The sequence below is a fragment of the Loxodonta africana genome, chromosome 2 (assembly GCF_030014295.1).
Source record: "Loxodonta africana isolate mLoxAfr1 chromosome 2, mLoxAfr1.hap2, whole genome shotgun sequence".
NCBI classification, from domain to species: domain Eukaryota; kingdom Metazoa; phylum Chordata; class Mammalia; order Proboscidea; family Elephantidae; genus Loxodonta; species Loxodonta africana.
In genome coordinates this window covers 41,240,587-41,258,951 of record NC_087343.1, presented here as the reverse complement: position 1 = coordinate 41,258,951, position 18,365 = coordinate 41,240,587, and the positions used below count along the sequence as shown (strand labels likewise).

The 18,365-nt window shown below is 43.4% G+C and overlaps 2 protein-coding genes across 7 annotated transcripts in view; one reads left to right on the top strand and one right to left on the bottom strand.

Moving 5' to 3' along the window:
• Nucleotides 1-15,205, bottom strand: part of SKP2 (S-phase kinase associated protein 2) — a 41,968-nt gene extending 26,763 nt beyond the window's left edge. For both annotated transcript variants that reach the window (XM_003407987.4, XM_023545422.2), the window contains exons 1-2: nucleotides 14,802-15,205; nucleotides 13,842-14,113 (exon numbers count right to left, since the gene is read on the bottom strand). In XM_003407987.4, coding sequence (XP_003408035.1) covers nucleotides 13,842-14,113; nucleotides 14,802-14,809 — 280 coding nt within the window. In that variant the 5' untranslated portion in view covers nucleotides 14,810-15,205. The remainder of the gene's footprint in view (nucleotides 1-13,841; nucleotides 14,114-14,801) is intronic.
• The window catches only part of LMBRD2 (LMBR1 domain containing 2), a 75,360-nt gene continuing 72,156 nt past the window's right edge, over nucleotides 15,162-18,365 (top strand). For 2 of the 5 annotated variants that reach the window (XM_064271290.1, XM_064271283.1), the window contains exon 1: nucleotides 15,162-15,354. The gene's annotated coding sequence lies outside the window, so the exon portion shown is untranslated. The remainder of the gene's footprint in view (nucleotides 15,355-18,365) is intronic. The other 3 variants (XM_064271277.1, XM_010588097.3, XM_064271272.1) reach the window with 2 other exon arrangements.

The window sequence follows — 18,365 nt, the reverse complement described above, 5'->3', positions numbered from 1 at the left end:
TCTCCACATCATAACAAGGCCTTTGGCTTTGACCCAGAATGCAGTGCAGAGCTACTAGAGGGTTCTGAGGATAGGAGGGCATGACTACAAGGACCACTCTGGCTGCTGTGTTCAAACCACACTGGAAGGGGATAAGGTAGATGCAGGAAGACCAGTTTTCTTTGCCTTATTCAACAAGTATTAGGCTTTTACATATGAATGTACAAAATAAGTCCATAAGAGCAGGCTGATTTGACAATGGCCAAAAGAAAGCAAGTATGCATTAAAGAAATACAGAGTGGTTAGGTAAGTTCAATGACTGCCTTCCTAGCCATTATTTACCTCCAACTGATCTTCTACACTTCTAGTGACCCTAGTGGCGTAGCGGTTAAGCGCTATGGCTGCTAACTAAAAGGTCAGCAGTTCAAATCCATCAGGCCCTCCTTGGAAACTCTATGGGGCAGTTCTACTGTCCTATAAGGTCGCTATGAGTCAGAATTGACCTGATGGCAACAGGTTTGGCTTGGTTTTTTAAGTCAGTGTTCTGAACATGTACATTGTACCTGCAGGTTTGAGGACAAGAGAAATCAGGAGGTTGATAGATACAGAAGTTGCTGCCTCTAGAATAGTATTCCTGGGCAATCTTTATAAAACAATCACCTCTGTCCCTCAGTTTCAAAAAAACAAACCAACCAACCAACCCCACTGCTGTCAATTCCGACTCATACTGACCCTACAGGAACTGCCCCATCAGGTTTCCAAGGCTATAATCTATGGGAGCAGACTGCCACATCCTTCTCCCAAGAGTGGCTGGTGGGTTTGAACCAGACTTTTTGGTTGGCAGCTGAGCACTTTAACCATTGCTCCACCAGGGCTACCTGCACCTCAGTAAGAACCCTATAATGGCACCCCCAAATATTTAGCAAGATGTCGCCACTGCTTAGCACAACCTTCAAAGCTTTCATGCCGGGGTCCAACTAGTTTTTCTAGGTTCGTTATCTAGAAATATGCTCCAGCCATTTGGAACTAGTTGTAATTCTTGGGTTGCATCAGTCTGCACTGCATCTCAGTGTCTCTGTACATGCTGTGCCCTTCCCGATTTAGCTGAATGAATTTAAAACCAAATTGCTATATAAGCCCCAGCTCCTCTGTAAGGCCTCCCCTGACAGCACCAAGAACAGATCACTTATTTCACCCTATTTCACTATTTACTTACTCATCCCCCTAGGCCTCTGCTAAACCATGAACTCTTGAGAACAAAACCCATTTTTTTTTCTTTTTTAAACAATGTTTGTATTCATAGGACCTAGCACAATGTCTGGTACATTCATCCATTCACATATTTATTGAACATGTCCTATATGCTGGGGTATGTGCTAGGTTCTAGGGATACAAAGATGAGCAAGGCATGGTTTTGACCTTCATTTTGCTCAGTTTGAGACACACAGACAAATAAGCAGGAAATTTCAATGAAGTACTATGATAGGCTACAACAGGGCTCAAGGTGTCACACAGCATATGAAACTGGGAGGGTGGTCAGAGAAGCCTTCCTGGAGGAAGCGGCCCTTACGGAAGAATGTCGCAGAGATATGCAGTTGCTCACTTAATGCCTACCCCTCACTCTCTGTAGGGGACAAAATAAAAGGACTGACCGAGACCCTGAGCCTCGACCACGATCTAGGGGTGCAGCTGGAAGTACCAAGAGAATTGTCAGTGTGCGAACCATCCTTTATCACTGTCACAAAGCTCCTGAGGTCAGTGCGGGCTGAGGACAAAGGTTCTCAAATCGGGCTCCTGCTCTGCTCCCCAAATTGAAAAAAGTTAATGAATAGATTTTTCTCAACTTTTTTTACCGTTGATTTTGATTTTTAAATCCCTGACCTGTTGTCTCTTGCGTATGTAGGTCAGATTCTAGTATTTGATTTGCTCCCCCCTAAAAAAAAAATTATATGCTTAGTTTTTACAAAGTTAATATGCTAAGATTCTTCTAGGACCATCCAGGCATCAGGTGCTTGGCCACCCCAACAAGTCTGAGAACTACCAGACTGAGAAAGCAGCACAGCTTTGGTTGGAATCCTGGCTACGCTGCCCCCAAGTCCATGAACTTGGGCAAGTTACTTAATTTTTCTGGGCCTCAATTTCTTCATCTGTAGGAATGGGAAAATAAAAAGATTTATCATGCAGCCTTGTTCAATTGGAAGATTAAATAACATGTGAGAAGATTAAATAACGCAGCAAGAGTCAAAATTTTCTTTCTATTCCTCTCCTTTCCCCATTAAATCTGTACATTTCCCCTTTGTGACAACCCTTCCCTTTCAGCTGCTCTGAGTTCTTACCTGCTTGGAAACATCCAAGATCTGAGTAGGGTCCAGACAAAGGCTGCATGGCGTGATTTACCAGTAATACCCCATAACCAACTTCTATCTACGTTTAGGTTCCCCTAGAAGCGGATGCTAGGATAACGATCTGAATGCAAGTAGTTTGGGAAGTGATATCAGGAACCACTGGAGGGAAGTAGAGAAGAGAGACATGGAAAGGAAGGAAGCCAACATGGGGCACGTCTATAAGCAGGTTATTGCTATATTCAACTGGGGTTCAGATCTGCTGGGACTCCAGGAGACTGTAAAGAACCTGCCCCAGAGCTGTCGATGAGGGCAGGGGTACTGGGGTATTAATTCATCAAGTACTGTCAGTCACTGGTCGGGGGCTACTGGGAGAGAAGTGGGGATGTTAACTCCCCAGCATTCCTGCCTACCCAACACTGAGTACCCAGAGAAAGCCTTCAAGCACCGGGTCACATCTGCGTGCAGGAGTAAGTCTCAGATCTGTAACAGAATGGTGAGCTTCAAGGGAGTATGAATGGGGCAGTGATAGTGTACCCTAAAGATGGTGGAGGAAAGGAAATTAGGGAGGCTTGCTGTGAGGTGGCCGAAGAAGAACTGATGCATCTAAATTAGAGTGCTGGTGAAGAATACTGAATACACGATGTAGTAGAAGAATGAACAAATCTGTCTTGGAACAAATACAGCCAGAATGCTCCTTAGAAGAGAGGATGCCAAGACTTCATCTCATGTGCTTTGACATGTAATTAGGAAGGGACCAGCTCCTGGAGGACATTAGGCTAGATAGAAGGTCAGCAAAAAAGAGGAAGACCCTTGTCTTAGTTATCTAGTGCCGCTATAACAGAGATACCATAAGTGGATGGCTTTAACAAATAGAAATTTATTCTCTACAATTTAGGAGGCCAGAAGTCCTAATTGAGGGTGCCAGTTCCAGGGCAGGGCTTTCTTTCTCTGTTGGCTCTGGGGGAAGGTCCTTGTCATCAATTTTCCCTTGGGTCTAGGAATTTCTCAGCACAGGGACCCTGGGTCCAAAGGATGCGTTTCGTTCCTGGCTCTTCTTTCTTGGTGATATGAGGTCCCCTTCCTCTCTGCTTGCTTCTCTCTTTACATCTCAAAAGAGATGGACTCAAGATACAACCTAATCCTGTAGATTGTGTCCTGCCTCATTAACATGACTGCCTCTAATCCTGCCTCATTACATCATAGAGGTCAGGATTTACAATACATAGGACAATTACATCAGATCATAAGATGGAGTATGACCACACAATACTGGGAATCATGGCCTAGCCAGGGTGACACACATTTTTGGGGGGACACAAATCAATTCATAAGAACCCTTAAAGAGATGGATTGATACAACTGCTGCAATAATGGGCTCAAACAATGATTATGAGTATAGTGCAGGACTGGGCAACGTTTTGTTCTGTTATACACAGGGTTGTTATGAGTTGGAACTGATTCAATGACACCTAACAACAACAACAAAGCTGTGAGGTACAAGAGAAGAAGAAACAAATTAAATAAATTTAGTTTTCCAATTTTACTGGCAAGGCATAATAAATCAAGAAATGTCTTAGTTATCTAGTGCTACTATAAGAGAAATACCACAGATGAGTGGCTTTAACAAACAAAAATGTATTTTTTCAGTTTAGGATGTCCAAATTCAGGCTGCCGGCTCTAGGACAAGGCTTTCTCTGCCAGCTCTGGAGGAAGGTCCTTGTCTCTTCTAAGCTTCTGCTCCTGGGCAATCTTCATGTGGCTTGGAATGTGTCTTCCCCCATCTCTGCTCTGCTCACTTGTTTAATCTCTTTTATATGTCAAAAGAGATGGACTCAAGATACACCCTACACTAATTCTGCCTCATGAACGTAACAAAGACAGCCTATTCCCAAATGGAATTATAACACAGGCATAAAGGTTAGGATCTACAAAACATATTTTGGGAGGACATAATTCATTCCACAATGTTCCACCCTTTGGCCCCCCCAAAATTCACTTCCTTGCCACATGCAAAACACATTCATCCCATCCCTTTATAGCAAAAATCTTAAATCAACTCCAAGTCCAAAATCTCATCTTCTGAAGCATCTAAATCAAATATGGGTTAGACATTAGGCATATTCCACCCTGGGGGAAAATTAGTCTTCATCTGTGAACCTGTAAAATCTAGGATACAAGTTATCTGCTTCCCAAGTACAATGGCAAAACAGGTACAAGGTAGATAGTTCTATCACAAATGGGAGAAATTGGAGGAAAAGAAGGACACCAAGCAAGTCCAAAATCTAGCAGAACAAATTATATTAGCTCCCAAGGCTTGGAAATAATCCTCTGTTGTATGAGATCATCTGGGCAATGGCCTTGCCCTCTAAACTCTGGGTATAGGCTTTGCCCTTTGGATTCTGAGTGGAGGCCCCTTAGCCCTGGGCTTCAGCTCTGCCTTTTAGGCCCACTGGGATGGCAACTCTGCTCCCTAAGCTTTGGGTGGCCCCATTCTCCTTGTCAATCTGAGTGGCAACCCCACCCCCTCAGCCTCAGTTCTTCTGCCCCTTGGGCAAAGCAACCCACCCCCTCTACTTTGTGCAGAAGCCCCATCCCCCTGGCACACCTTAATGACAGCCTCACACTCCAGAACTGAGTTGGCAAGGATCTAACTCTTTGACACCTAGGAGGCTGTGGCTCCACCCTTTGAGATCCAGGACACTGTGGCCCCACCCTTTGAAACTGAGAAGGTCCTCCTTCCCGTTCTCCTTCCAACAGTTCTGCTGATCTCCAAGCTGCTCCAGGGATGGTCCTTTTCTTTTCTTGGAAGACAAAAGATGTAGCTCCTTTGGCCTGTTTCCCACCTGTAGAATTCCAAGAGGCAGACAGCATTCTTTCCTTTTGTTCTTTCTCTGTCCCTTTCAGTTTAAGCTGATGGTTTTCTGCTGTGGTAGTTTGTTAGATCCATCAGTCACAGACTTAATTTCTTTAACAAAAGATCATGCAGGCACATGCTTGGTAAAAATTCTAGGACGTGTGTCCTTAGTTTATACAACAGAAATTTCCAAATCTTTACATTTTGTTTTCATTTTGCACAGTTCATTTTTGAGTCCACCTCTTTTCTCTTGCATTTTACTATAAGTGGCAAAGAAAAACCATGCAGCACTTTTAAGATCTTGCTTAGAAATCTCCTAAACCAGATATCCAAGTTCATCACTTACAAGTCCTACCTTCCACCAAATATTTGAACCTAATTCAGACAAATTCTTTGCCACTGCATAAAAAGCATCACCTTTCCTCCATTGTTCAGTCACATGTTCATCATTTTCTTTTAATGCCTCACCAGAAGCATATTTAACATTCCCACTTCTAGCAACATTCTGTTGCTGGTGTCATATGTGTTCTCTAAGATGAGAGACTTTATAGCTCTCCTAACTTTTTTCTGAGACTTCATCAGAATTGTCTTTGACATCCGTAATTCTACCAACAGTCTCTTCAAGGCAATCTAGGCTTTAGGCACCTTAAAACTCTTCCAGTCTCTGCCCATTACCAGTTCCAAAACCACTTACACATTTTACGTATCTGTTAGAAAAGCACCCCACTCTTGGTACCAAATTGTCAGGTATCCAGTGATGCTCTAATAAAAATACCACAAATGGGTAACTTTAACAAACAGAAAATTTATTTTCTCACAGTTTAGGAGGCTAGAAGTCCCAATTCAGGGTGCCAGCTCTAGGGGAAGGCTTTCTCCCTTTACAGGCTCTGGAGGAAGGTCCTTGTCTCTTCCCAGCTTCTGCTCCTGGGCAATCTTCATGTAGCTTGGCATGTGTCTTCCTCCATCTCTGTTCTGCTTGTTTGTTTAATCTTTCTTATATCTCAAAAAAAAAATCTGACTCAAGATATACTCTACACTAATCCTGCCTCATTATGAAACAAAGACAACCCATTCTCAAATGGGATTATAACCACAAGCATAGAGGTCAGGATTTACAACACATATTTTTGGGGGATATAATTCAATCCATAACAGGAACAATTAGATGAGCAATATGAGATATGCTACTCAAGTCCTAGGAGGAAAATTTGGCACAGCAATGAAAGCAGAAGCAAGCAAACTTGGACAATGAAAACATACATGTAAGATAACAATCTTAAACCCTGGTAACTGTGAATGAGACCTTATTTGCAAATAGGGTCTTTGGAGATGGAGTTAGTTCATACGAGGTCATACTGAAGTAGGGTGAGTCCTAGTCCAATATGATTGGTGTCCTTATAAAAAGAGGAGAAGAGACACAGATAGACATAGAAGGAAAACTACAGAGGAAGAGATTGGAGTGATGCATCTATAAACCAAGGATTGCTGGCTGTCACCAGAAGCTAGGAGAGAGGCATGGAACAGATTGTTCCTCAGAGCCCTCAGAAGAAATCAACACAGTCAACAAACACTCTGAATTCAGACATCTTGTCTCCAGAACCATCAAAGAATAAATTCCTCTTCTTTTAAGCCACCCATTTTTATGGTCCTTTGTTATGATAAGGGCCCTGGTGGCACAGTGGTTAAGAGCTTGGCTGCTAACCAAAAGGTGAGCAGTTTGAATCCAACCAGCTGCTCCTTGGAAATCCTATGGGGCAGTTCTACTCTGTCCTATAAGGTCACTATGAATCAGAATCAACTCAAGGGCAATGGGTTTTGGTTTTTTTTTCGTTATAACAACCCTAGCATTTTAGTTACGTAGTGCTGCTATAATAGAATTACCACAAATGGATGGCTTTAACAAAAAGAAATTTATTTCCTCACAGTAAAGTAGGCTAAAAGCCCAAATTCAGGGCATCGGCTCCAGGGGAAGCCTTTTTCTCTCTGTTGGTTCCGGAGCAAGGTCCTTATCTTCAATCTTCTCATGGTCGAGGAGCTTCTCAGGCACAGGGACCCCATGTCCAAAGGACACACTCTGCTCCTGGTGCTGCTTTCTTGGTGCTCTGCTCCTGGTGCTGCTTTCTTGGCGGTATAAGGTCCCCAACCCTCTGCTTGCTTCCCTTTCCTTTTCTCTCTTGAGAAATGAAAGGTGGTACAGGCCACACCCCAGGGAAACTCTCTTTACACTTGATCAGGGAGGTGACCTGAGTAAGGGTGGTGTTACAATCCCACCCTAATCCTCTTAACATAAAATTAAAATCACAAAATGGAGGACAACCACATAATACTGGGAATCATGGCCTAAGCAAGCTTACACATATTTTGGGGGGGACGCAATTCAATCCATGATACCTAGGAAACAAATACATTTCCCATACCCAGATCTGTTCATCCAGCATCGAGTGCAATGACTGGTACATAGGCATTTGATAAATATTTGCTAAATGCATTATACATTTTACTCTCCCCTCACACAAACTGTGAATGTGCTCATTTTGTATTTGTGTGACTGGTTAACCTTCGTTAACCAATACTACTGCATATCCAGTGCCTAGGACAGAGCCTGCCACTGAATATTTGAAAGTGCTGAATAGCTATTTTACAAAGGAATGACTGACACCCCAGAGAAGAATGCTGGCTTTATTTTACACACAGATAAGGCTCTTGGCCTCTCAGGACCTCAGTTTCCTCATCTGTAAAGTGAAGAGTTTGCCCTATAATTTCTTTTTTCAACAAACATTTCCTGGGTGCCGAATTAACACACCAGAACTAATACACCAGTGCCGGGAGTTGGGTGTAAGCCACAGCCCCTGCCCAAGGGCCTCTCTGGGGGACGAACTAATGCACAAACATATAAATCAACAATTATGGCTACCATTTACTGAAAGCCCAAAAAGTTTTCAGCATTTATCAAGGCACACTGCCTCTACTCTTTGCAGTAACTCTGTGTACTCAGTATTATCATCCCTATTTTACAGACGAGGAAGATGGTCTTGATGGTGTTAAAAAAGTTCGTCAGGATGACACAACTACCAAATTCTCATGCCCTAAGGTAACAGCTCGAAAGTAACACAGTGTCCAAAATTTAAACATACAATTACTATATGATCCAACAATTTCACTCCTAGGTATAAACGCAAAAGAATTGAAAGCAGAGACTCAGATAGGTGTGCAACAATGTTCATTACACCATTATTCACTATAGTTAAAAGGTGAAAACAACCCAAGTATCCATCAACAAATGAACGGATAAACAAAATGTAGTATACTCATACAATGGAATAGCCAGTCTGCCATAAACAGAAATGAAGTCCTGATACATGCTACCACATGGACGAACCTTGATAACATTATGCTGAGTGAAAACTGTCAGACACAAAAGGACAAATATTGTATGGTCCCACTTATATTAATATCTACAAAAGGCAAATGCATATAGAGACAAAAGTAGATTGATAGTTACCAGAGGTGGGTATGAGGAGGAAATGGGGAGTTACTGCTTAATGGCTACAGAGTTTCTGTGTGGAGTGATGAAAAAGTTTTGGAAATAAAAAAATAAGTGGTGATGGTCACACAACATTGTGAATATAATTAATGCCACTGCATTGTACTCTTAAAAATGGTTTCAATGGCAAATTTTATATTATATATATATATTTTACCACAAAAAAAAAAAAAAGTAACAAGAGGTAGATATTTGAAGGTTTGCCAGGGTGGCAGAAGGCACTGCAAGTCGGGTACACGCAAAGAAATGACACAGCACCATTGGTGTATGGAGGGGATGGGACTGAAGAGAAAAAGCCAGAATGCAAAGATAATGTCTTCTATCAGTACATGAGTACAGCAGCCTTTGAGGTGTACCTGGAAGAGGTAGGGAGGGCAGGGTCTGCAAGAGATGCCTTAATGGCAGGATGGGATTTCAAACGCTGGTACGACTCCAAATCTTGTTCTTCCTACCCTATGATGCTCTAAGATTCTATGGTCTCCTCCATTCTAAGTACCTGATTGTTCTGCAAGCTTAGAAAAGGTGAGAATTAAACCTGACTTGCTATGAAAAAAGAAACCAGACAGGGATAGGGAGTGATGGGGAGTAGAGCGGATAAAATAAAGATGCTGATATCAACAGTTCAACACCAAATGGAAGGGACAATGGCCAAGAAAATGCATAGCCCCAGCTAGCAGCCAACTGACCAGGGATCTACTGAGCTGATCACAGGATGACCCTGATTCTAGGGCCCTGCGTGGGTAAGCCACACCCTGAAACTGGCTTCTGTCCCACCAGAGGGGCTAACATTTGTCTTCCTGCTCTAGGGACAGTATCCTAGTTTGTGATACAGATAATCTAGTTTTACTTGCCATATTTAATTCTCCAAACATCGGCCACCTGTTTCCTGGATTCTTGACTCTACCCTGTTTGGCTAGAGTAGATGGGAGAATCCAGAGGTAGGTCTTTCCTCCACTTGCCTCCTCTAAACCCAGCAAGGCTGCAAACTCACCCAACACATTAATGGAAATATTTATTAAGGCTAAGACCTCAGTTTACATGAACAGCTGTTAAACATACTTCAGAGTCATGAATGGGTGAACACCGGCCAGCTTAGCAAACCTGCTAGTTACTGCCCTCAGTCACCTTTTCCACTTATTCCTCAGGTGTAAATCCAGCTTTCTACTTCTGGAACCTTGTCGTCTCTCATTCTCCTCCAACTTCTCTGGAAAGAGTGACTTGTTGAAGAACTTTCTATGCATCTGATCTTTTCTGTATAGGTTAACTCCTTTTATTTGACAGATTTCTTCCTCAGAGCATCACCTACACTCAGATTCAAGTTGAAGAACCCAAAGTAAACTTAATCAAACCAAAATTTCTACATCTGTTCCTCTCTTTAAGGATAATCAAGTTACACTCGGGGAATAAGCAGGCACTGGAGTTCACATCTGTTCTTTTTGGGGGGCGGTTCTCATCTCATGCCTGCTTTTGCTGCTTTGTTTGAAGGAAGCAGTTAAAACCGTACTTCCTTTCTGGGGAATGACAAACAGATTTGCCATTCAGGATGACTTCCCTCCCTCTTCCCATAAGCCATAAAGAAAACACTGGGCTATGCTAGTTCTTGGTATTTTTGCTTTTTTGGGCTCAGTGGGCAAAACTGAAAAAAGCAAAACACAGTAAAAGAAAAACAGGGGCCCTCAATGAACCTCTTAACCCCACAACCCTGTATTTCTACAAGAGACCTGCTGAACCAGGGGTATGGGAGGAGCAACACAGGAACAATGAAGATTGGGATTGGAGAACAAGGTATATAACCTCTATGAGGACAGGGTCTCCGGCTTGTTATGTTCACTGCCGTACTCCCAATCCTTAGAATGGTGCTCAATAAATATTTGTTGAATGAATGAATGAAAGCTCTAGGGGAGGGGGAAAAGAAAGATTCGTGGGGAAGGTCCCATAAACGCTCTGTACAGAGTTTAGTTTTGGAAACTGCTGGCTGAGACTTACTGGTCAGTCACGAAATCAATTCAGTGAGTTTGACAAACTTTTTTTTTTTCCCTTAAAGGAAGAGAACAAAATAGAAAATCTCAAAGTGTCTCTTAGTGGGGGGAAATAGTTTTATAAAAGTTTTGTTTCAGATACACATCCAGGATTGTAATATAAAGTCTATTTCTTACCAGCAATTAAAAAAAAAAAGAATTGGAAAAAAGTTGACCTAGAGTATTAAAATGCAGATTCCCAGGCTCGAGCCAGGCTTTTTTGGATCAGAATTTCAGGAATTTTGCACTTTGAACCAGTTCCCTTGGGGATTCTGATAAGGTCTAAACTTTAGAGTTTAAAAAGCCTGAGAAACACTGTAAGGTTTGGAATTACAAGAAGTTTAACAGCCAGAGGAGAGATGATTAACAAGTTAGTTCAACAGCTTTATCACAACCATTATCTGTTAAAGGGCGGGGCCAGGCATTAACGACCACCAATTACTGACCTCACTGCTGGGCCACTTCCTCCCCAATTCCTACTACGCATTCACCCCCAAGGGCCAATCAGACCTGTCCTGGCACAGGTTGGCCACACAGCTTTTATCTTCCAGTGTAAATAGATGAAGAGGATTTAGTCACCAGATGTGAACCTGGATTGGGGCCTGGAGGGACAGGAGGTTGAACCAGGACTTCGAACCGGTTTGTCCTGGTTCTCTGAATCCCCTGCTAAGAGTTTGCACTTTCACCCCAGATATACTGAATCTGAATCTACATTTTAACAAGATCTCCAGGAGATTCTTGTGTATAATAAATTTTGAGAACCACCACGTTACTAGTGGAAACCCTGGTGGTGTAGTGGTTAAGTGCTATGGCTACTGAAGGAAGGGTTGCGGTTCAAATCCACCAGGCATTCCTTGGAAACTGTATAGGGCAGTTCTACTCCGTCCTATAGAGTCGCTGTGAATTAGAATCCACTTGACAGCAACAGGTTTGGTTTTTGTTTTGTTTTGTTTTGTTTTTGCTTTACTAGTGGTTCTCAGAACTGGCCCCTAACCAGCAGCATTAGCATTGCCCAGGAACTTGCTGGAAATGCAAGTTCTCAGCAGGCGTTCAAACCAGAACAGATTGGAAGCCCTAGGCTGAACACAGAACCAAGAAAAAACTACACAGCCCAGGGCCTCTGTCATCAGATATCTACATGAAGCAGGTGTGGCCTGTTCTACCCCAATCCTGGCAGAGCTATTAGCCACCTGTCCTGACAACTGCAAACAAATTCCTGGAATGATGATCCAACCACACTGGAGGCACTGCTCAGGTTCCAGAGGCCCACTGGGAATCCTCTACAGCAGCTGTCCCTCGTCCTACATCACTGAATCTACCCACATACACACCAATTAACCAATCCACATTGTGTGTAATTCCATACATGCACAAACATGTGTTATTAGTGTCTCTCTTGGTCTCTCTCAAGTAGTAACAAACATAAAGGTTCATTTTTTTTCTCTCTCACCTCAGACATGTTTTTAAAGTCAGGTTTAACAATTTAGCCTCATTTACTGGACCATTTCCAGATCTTTCTCTCCCTTCCAAGAGTAGTGATCTTGATGAACTTGGCCAGTACCAATGACTCTCGACATGGAGTATGACTGGTGTCTCTCCTTCCACATTCACACACAGACAGAGATAAAATAATCTCTGTTTTCTAAGTGAAGTGATGTGAGAAATAAATATGCCCAGTAAGACGCGTTACCTATACTAAAAAGATATGATTTATTGAGGACACTTCAACAAACCACTCTTGCTGCGAGGAAGAAGGAGGATCATCCACCTGAATGGGCATTACCATTGAAGCCCTTCTGCCTCTGGGAAGCTTCAAGTCACTTTGGCACAAATAAGCTCCTCCCTCTGGCCTCCTACAGTGCTCACTACCTACGCTACTTGTCTGCTGCTAGTGTATTATCCACCATGTATTACTGTAAACTTGTTATTTCTTATCGTCTTTTCTCCTCAACTTGACTTGCAAATTCCCAGAAGACAGCAATCACCTCTTAAACTTCTGACTTGTTTCCCACAGAGCCTTGCTTAAGAAATGTCATTTTTATTTATGCCTGTCTGTGTAGGAATGCGGAAGGACAGGCACCAATAACACTACGTCAAGAGCTATCAGTTCTTGGCAATTCAGCCAAAATCTGTTCATCTTAAAAGGAAGTGTCTTTCACATTTGGTTGGTCAAGCACCAAATGGCTAGTGCTCCATTTCAGACACTAAAAATACCAGTGACATTAAATTCGGAAAAATAAATAAATAATTTCAGTTAAGTCACTCTGGCTTCAGGGGATGGATCTGGGGAGGATAAGCTGGAGTTATGCATGTATTCCAATAGGCAAGAGATGATGAGAATTTGAGAAATACTTAGGAGACAAGAATGGAAGATGTAACGATTGATTGGATATTGGGGGATGGTAGGAATCTATGCTGACCCTTAGGTTTTTGGTTTGGGTGATTGAGCAGGCAGCAACTGAGACAGAAGCTACCAGGAGAAGCCCATCTGGAAGTAGGCCTGAGAGATAAGTCTCTTTCACTTAGTTTAATACACAAATACTTTAGCAACTTATTGACAAAATACCTAAAGTGATTAGTGCAAAAAGCTCACCCACGGCTTTAAGAAAAAGGAATCCTGGAAGAAGACTACTGTTTATGCTGCCATTTATCTGTGAAACTAAGCTGGCTGGCTACTTCATGCCTTTCTTCAGGCAGATTCCCTTCTACAGAAAAGAGCAGAAAGGTATTGTCTCGGGTTAAGATTTTCAAGTCAATTATACACCAGATACCCAGAAAGATTCCTATAGACTTCAAAGACAATTACTTCCTCTATTCCTTCAAAAAATAACTTCAGAGCTGTTGTTAGGTGCTGTAGAGTTAGTTCTGACTCATAGTGACCCTATGTACAACAGAATGAAACACTGCTGGCTCCTGAGCCAGCCTCAAAATAGTTGCTGTGTTTGAACCCATTGTTGCAGCCACTGTTTCAATCCAATTTAAGAATTAGGCAACTTAACATAGGAAACTATCCTAAAGATCCCTGAACAAAGGCTGATGGACAAAACAGTGCAAACCATCCACCCCCTTATGTGACTGCCAGTTTTACCTGCATACCTTACCTGGAAAGTTCTCTCGATTTAGCTTGGGTCTGCGAACAATCACAAAGTCCTTGTCATTCCCCTTGCTTTTCAGCCGCTTTCGCGGGGGGCTCTGCGGGTGACTAAGGCTGGAGAGCAGTTCCTGGGGGATATTTTCACTGTCCACCTCCTCCTTCTCCAGGGCAGAGACTCCCATGCCTGAGAGCAGTTCTGAAGTCTTGCTAGAATCCCATCCCCACGTGAAACTGGTGGTAACGTTGCTACTTTGGTCCGGAATCTCCTGGAGGTGTTTCCTGCAGAAATGCACAACACTCCCTTTCTTTTCAAGAATAAAGCCAAAACCAAACCCATCCCCCGTCCAGCCTTTCGATTCATAGTGACCCTATAGGGCAGAGTAGAACTGCCCCACTGAGTTTCCAAGGCTGTAATCTTCAGGGAAGCAGACTTCCACATCTTTCTCTTTCGAAGCAGCTGGTGGGTTCGAAATGCAGACCTTTTGGTTAGCAGCCGAGCGCTTAACCATCTGAGCCACGAGGGCTCCAAGGTAGGCACAAAAGAAGCTGCAGTTTATGCGCTGTAGAAAACTTGAAACTTCCGCAGCAGTTAATAAAATTGCATTTGTAAGTGCCAGTGGCGAAATCCCAAGAAAAAAAAATAACCGAACAAATGGGAAAGGCTTTTGATTTACGATCACGCAGGCAGGCCTCAAGAATTTCTTACGGTGGAGGGAACAAGGAGGGAGGGAGGGCAGCCATCCAGTGATTTTGAAAACCCTGCAGGAAAGCCCTATAAGGGAAGCCAAATAAAACGTCTCGCTAATCACCTCACTAAAACATTTATCCACACTTTCCCAAAGAATGGGCTAAGCAACCATTCGCATAATAATAGCATTAGTAACAACAACAGCAAGTAGCAGTATTCACGGCCTAAAAGAATTAAGACGGTCCATGCACGCTCTGCCCCTTTTTGCAATCGGTTTACCTGTGCATGGCGTCCACCGATTCACAGGAGTTTTAAATACGTGCATTAATTGCGGAGCTGCTGCTTCGGGATTCCGGCTTTGGCGCGCGGCAGCTCCGAGCGCTCAGCGCTGGCCCCCAACAGTGAGACCCGCGAACTCTAGTAACGTTCCATCCCCGCCGCGCGCACAGGGCTCTTCTGCCCGCTCTCCTCTGCGGCAGAGGTCTGAGGCCCAGCTGCCTGCTGGGAATTGTAGTTCCTATGCTGTCCAGGAGTCAGGCTGGCTCGCCCTCTACTTCCTGAATCCTTCCCTTGAAGCTTCGCAGACCTTTGAAATACCCACAACCCCCCGCGGCCCACAGGGGCGGGCAGGGAAGCGGAAGTGGGCGGTGCTCCGGCTGACTGGGAATGTCAGCTGCTTGAGTGAGAAGGGGTTTTCCTTTCCCGGGAACCTGCAGGCCTTCTGCTGAGTGCTTCCGCCGTCATTTCAGAGCGGGGGTCCCAGAACCTGGACGGCTGTGGTCGACGCGGAGTTTCTTGGTCCCGTCCAGATTCTGTCTGGTGAGATCAGATGGTGAGCTTGAGGGAGGGGATGAGACACTTTGGGGTCTGGGGTCTGAGGTCCGGGGCGGAGCAGAGGAGGACACGGAGGGAACCCCGGAGATCCCGAACGGCTGCCGCCGCGGGGCCTGCGTCCCCGGCCACTGCATGGAGCCAGTAGCCCGGCCCGTCACCCAGGTGGGCGTCACACCTGCTCTGCCCTCTGCCAGGAAGCTCTTCCTGCACCGGGGAGAGGCGGCCCTTGGGCCCTTCAGGAAATGATTTCAGAATTAGACTGGGTCTGTGGGCAGGATCCTTTCCTTACCTGTGAAATAGGCACTACGACAACAACGCTCTTGTTACAGGCGTTGAATGAGGATCGAATCAGATAACGGTTGTGGAAGCGTTTTCTAAACTACAGCGCAGCTGGAATGAGAGAGGATGGTTGAATTTTAGGGGAACAAGAGACCACCTTGGTTCCTGTGTGCGGTGGGAAGGGTGCGCATCCCCTTGCAGCCTTGACAAATCTCCTAAATGCTAGTATGGGAATAAATATGGTTACTGTACTCGACGGCACTGGGTGGGTTGTGTATCTGCAAAGGGCTTTACCAGGGCTAAGCTCTGAGCCACCAGCAAAGCCATTCGGTTGCTCTCGGCCAACCGGCTGCATCCATTTGCGTCGCCACCTAGAGCTGCTTTAGCCTATCTCTGCGGGAAACAGTTTGGGGGCGTTAGAGTAGGGAGTGTACCATATTCCAGGTAGGATGACCGTGCGAAATCCATTGTGCATTGCAAACTACTACAACGATGGCCCCGGGAAAACAGTGGAAGAGAGAAGAGGGATGAATTCCAACCGTAATAAAAATAATGAGGGTTTATAAAGTTTTTTTATAAAGTTTAGAATTACGCAGGGCAGTTCATCCCCAAAGAATTAGTTCAGTGGGGAGAAAGAGTGGCTGTCTGTTCCCATAAAGATTACAGCCTTGGAAGCCCTATGGGGCAGTTTTACTCTGACCTATAGCTTTGCTAAGAGTCAGAATCCACTCGATGACAGTGGTTTTATGCTGTATGACATACCTTCATACTACTTTGAAAAAAATGATTAGATTCTTGAAAAGTAACCACTTCTTGACAGGAAGGAATTCATGAACCTTTATTTTGTTCTCGAAAGTAGGTGAGATTTCTATTAAGAGGGGATCTGTTCACAAATTGATTTTGATCAACACTAGGTGAAGAATAGTAGGCTTAGTGTGCACAGTTCATTAAACTACTGTTAGATGAGAATTTTTTTTAATGCAGTATTCCTGGTTTTTTGCACGGTAGTTACCTATCTTTACTTTGGCTAAGGAGAAAGCAGTTGCCTTCATTTGAGATATACATACTTTCCCTTAAGCTTGCAACTCATTACAGAAAATATTTCTAACAAAAAAAGTTATAGTCTCCAGGAAAGTGAACAAGACAGAGGGAACTGGTAACCTTGTGGGGAGAAAGGATAAAAAAATATTTAAAATGCCGTGGTGAGCACTGTCTTAGTTACTAGGGCTGCTGTAACAGAAGAACCGCAAGTGCATGGCTTTAAAGAACAGAAATTTATTTTCTCACAATTTAGGAGTCTAGAAATCTGAATTCAGGCACCAGCTATAAGGGAAGGCTCTCTCTTTGTCAGCTGTAGGAGAAGATCCTTGTCTTTTTCAGTTTCTGTAGCCCTACCTGTTCCTTGGTCCCTTGACAATCTTCACATGGCACCTCTCTTCCGGTTTGTTTTTGCATGTCTTTATCTACCATTTTTTATAACTCTGGTAATGGGTATGGGTCAGTAACATAACATTAGATTGCATACAAAGGTGATTGCAGTACATTACATTACATCTACAGGTACAGGGGTTAGGATTCCACCACATATTTTGGGGGGACACAATCCATAGCAAGCATAACAAAGTTTTGAGATATAAAGTAATTGGAATAGGCCACTTTAGATACAAATCTCATAGATAAGAAGGTCTAGTAGATGGGAAGATACTAAATTTAAGGATAAGAAATATTCTTGTTCTGTCTGCTGTTTAGGGAACATTTCTAGTTCTTAGAATACTGGCAGTATCTGAATTAATGGACATAAGGTCCATTAATTGGTAGGTAGCTAGTAATTGCAAGTCTTCAGCTGAAGGTCCAAGTCCTCTACTACTGGAGTAGATATTTCACTAACAGTGTTTGCCCTGGTAAGAGAAATACTTCAGCTTGCTAATATGGAACTTTTTTTCTCATTCCTTCCAGTCATGGCTGTAAATAAAAGTTTAAATAGATACATGTGATACTGTTTGATATAAGGAATTGTGTCCATTGAAGACTTGCAGTTACTGGCTACGTACAGACGTCTTGTTATTTGTTCTCTTAATTGCACTGTGATTGCTACTGATGTGGAATATTTTATTTTCCTGATTAATTTTGTTAGTTTAACCTTAGCACATCCCATTTCCCACTTTGGGGTACACCATATTTCCAGAACTAAAATCCCTTCCCTATGTTAGTATCCAGGACAAATGAATTACAGTCTCTTTTAACGTCTGCAAATGACTTAGGGCCCGTCATTTCTAGTACCCTTTGGAAGCTTCAGATAGACTCCAAAGTGACTGTGTAAACTGGGGAAGTGTTTATCACCGAGAGATGCTCAGAATGGGCAAGGGTGGTATTATCTGTTTAGAGGTAAAATTATAGGAGGGACCAAAAAGGACTGGAAATCATAAATGATTATAAGCTATTTATTACATGTGCGTGTATGTATACACATATATATGTATATATATCTTATAAGCATTGTTGTTAGGTGCCATGAGTCGGTTCTGACTCATAGTGATGCTATGTACAACAGAACGAAATACTGCCCAGGCCTGCACCATCTTCTCAATTGTTGCTCTGCTTGAGCCTATTTTTGCAGCCTCTGTCAAGACATCTCACTGAGGGTCTTCCTCTTTTTTGCGAACCCTCTGGTGGTATTTGAAATACCACTGGCATAGCTTCCAGCATCACAGCAACACGTAAGCCACCACA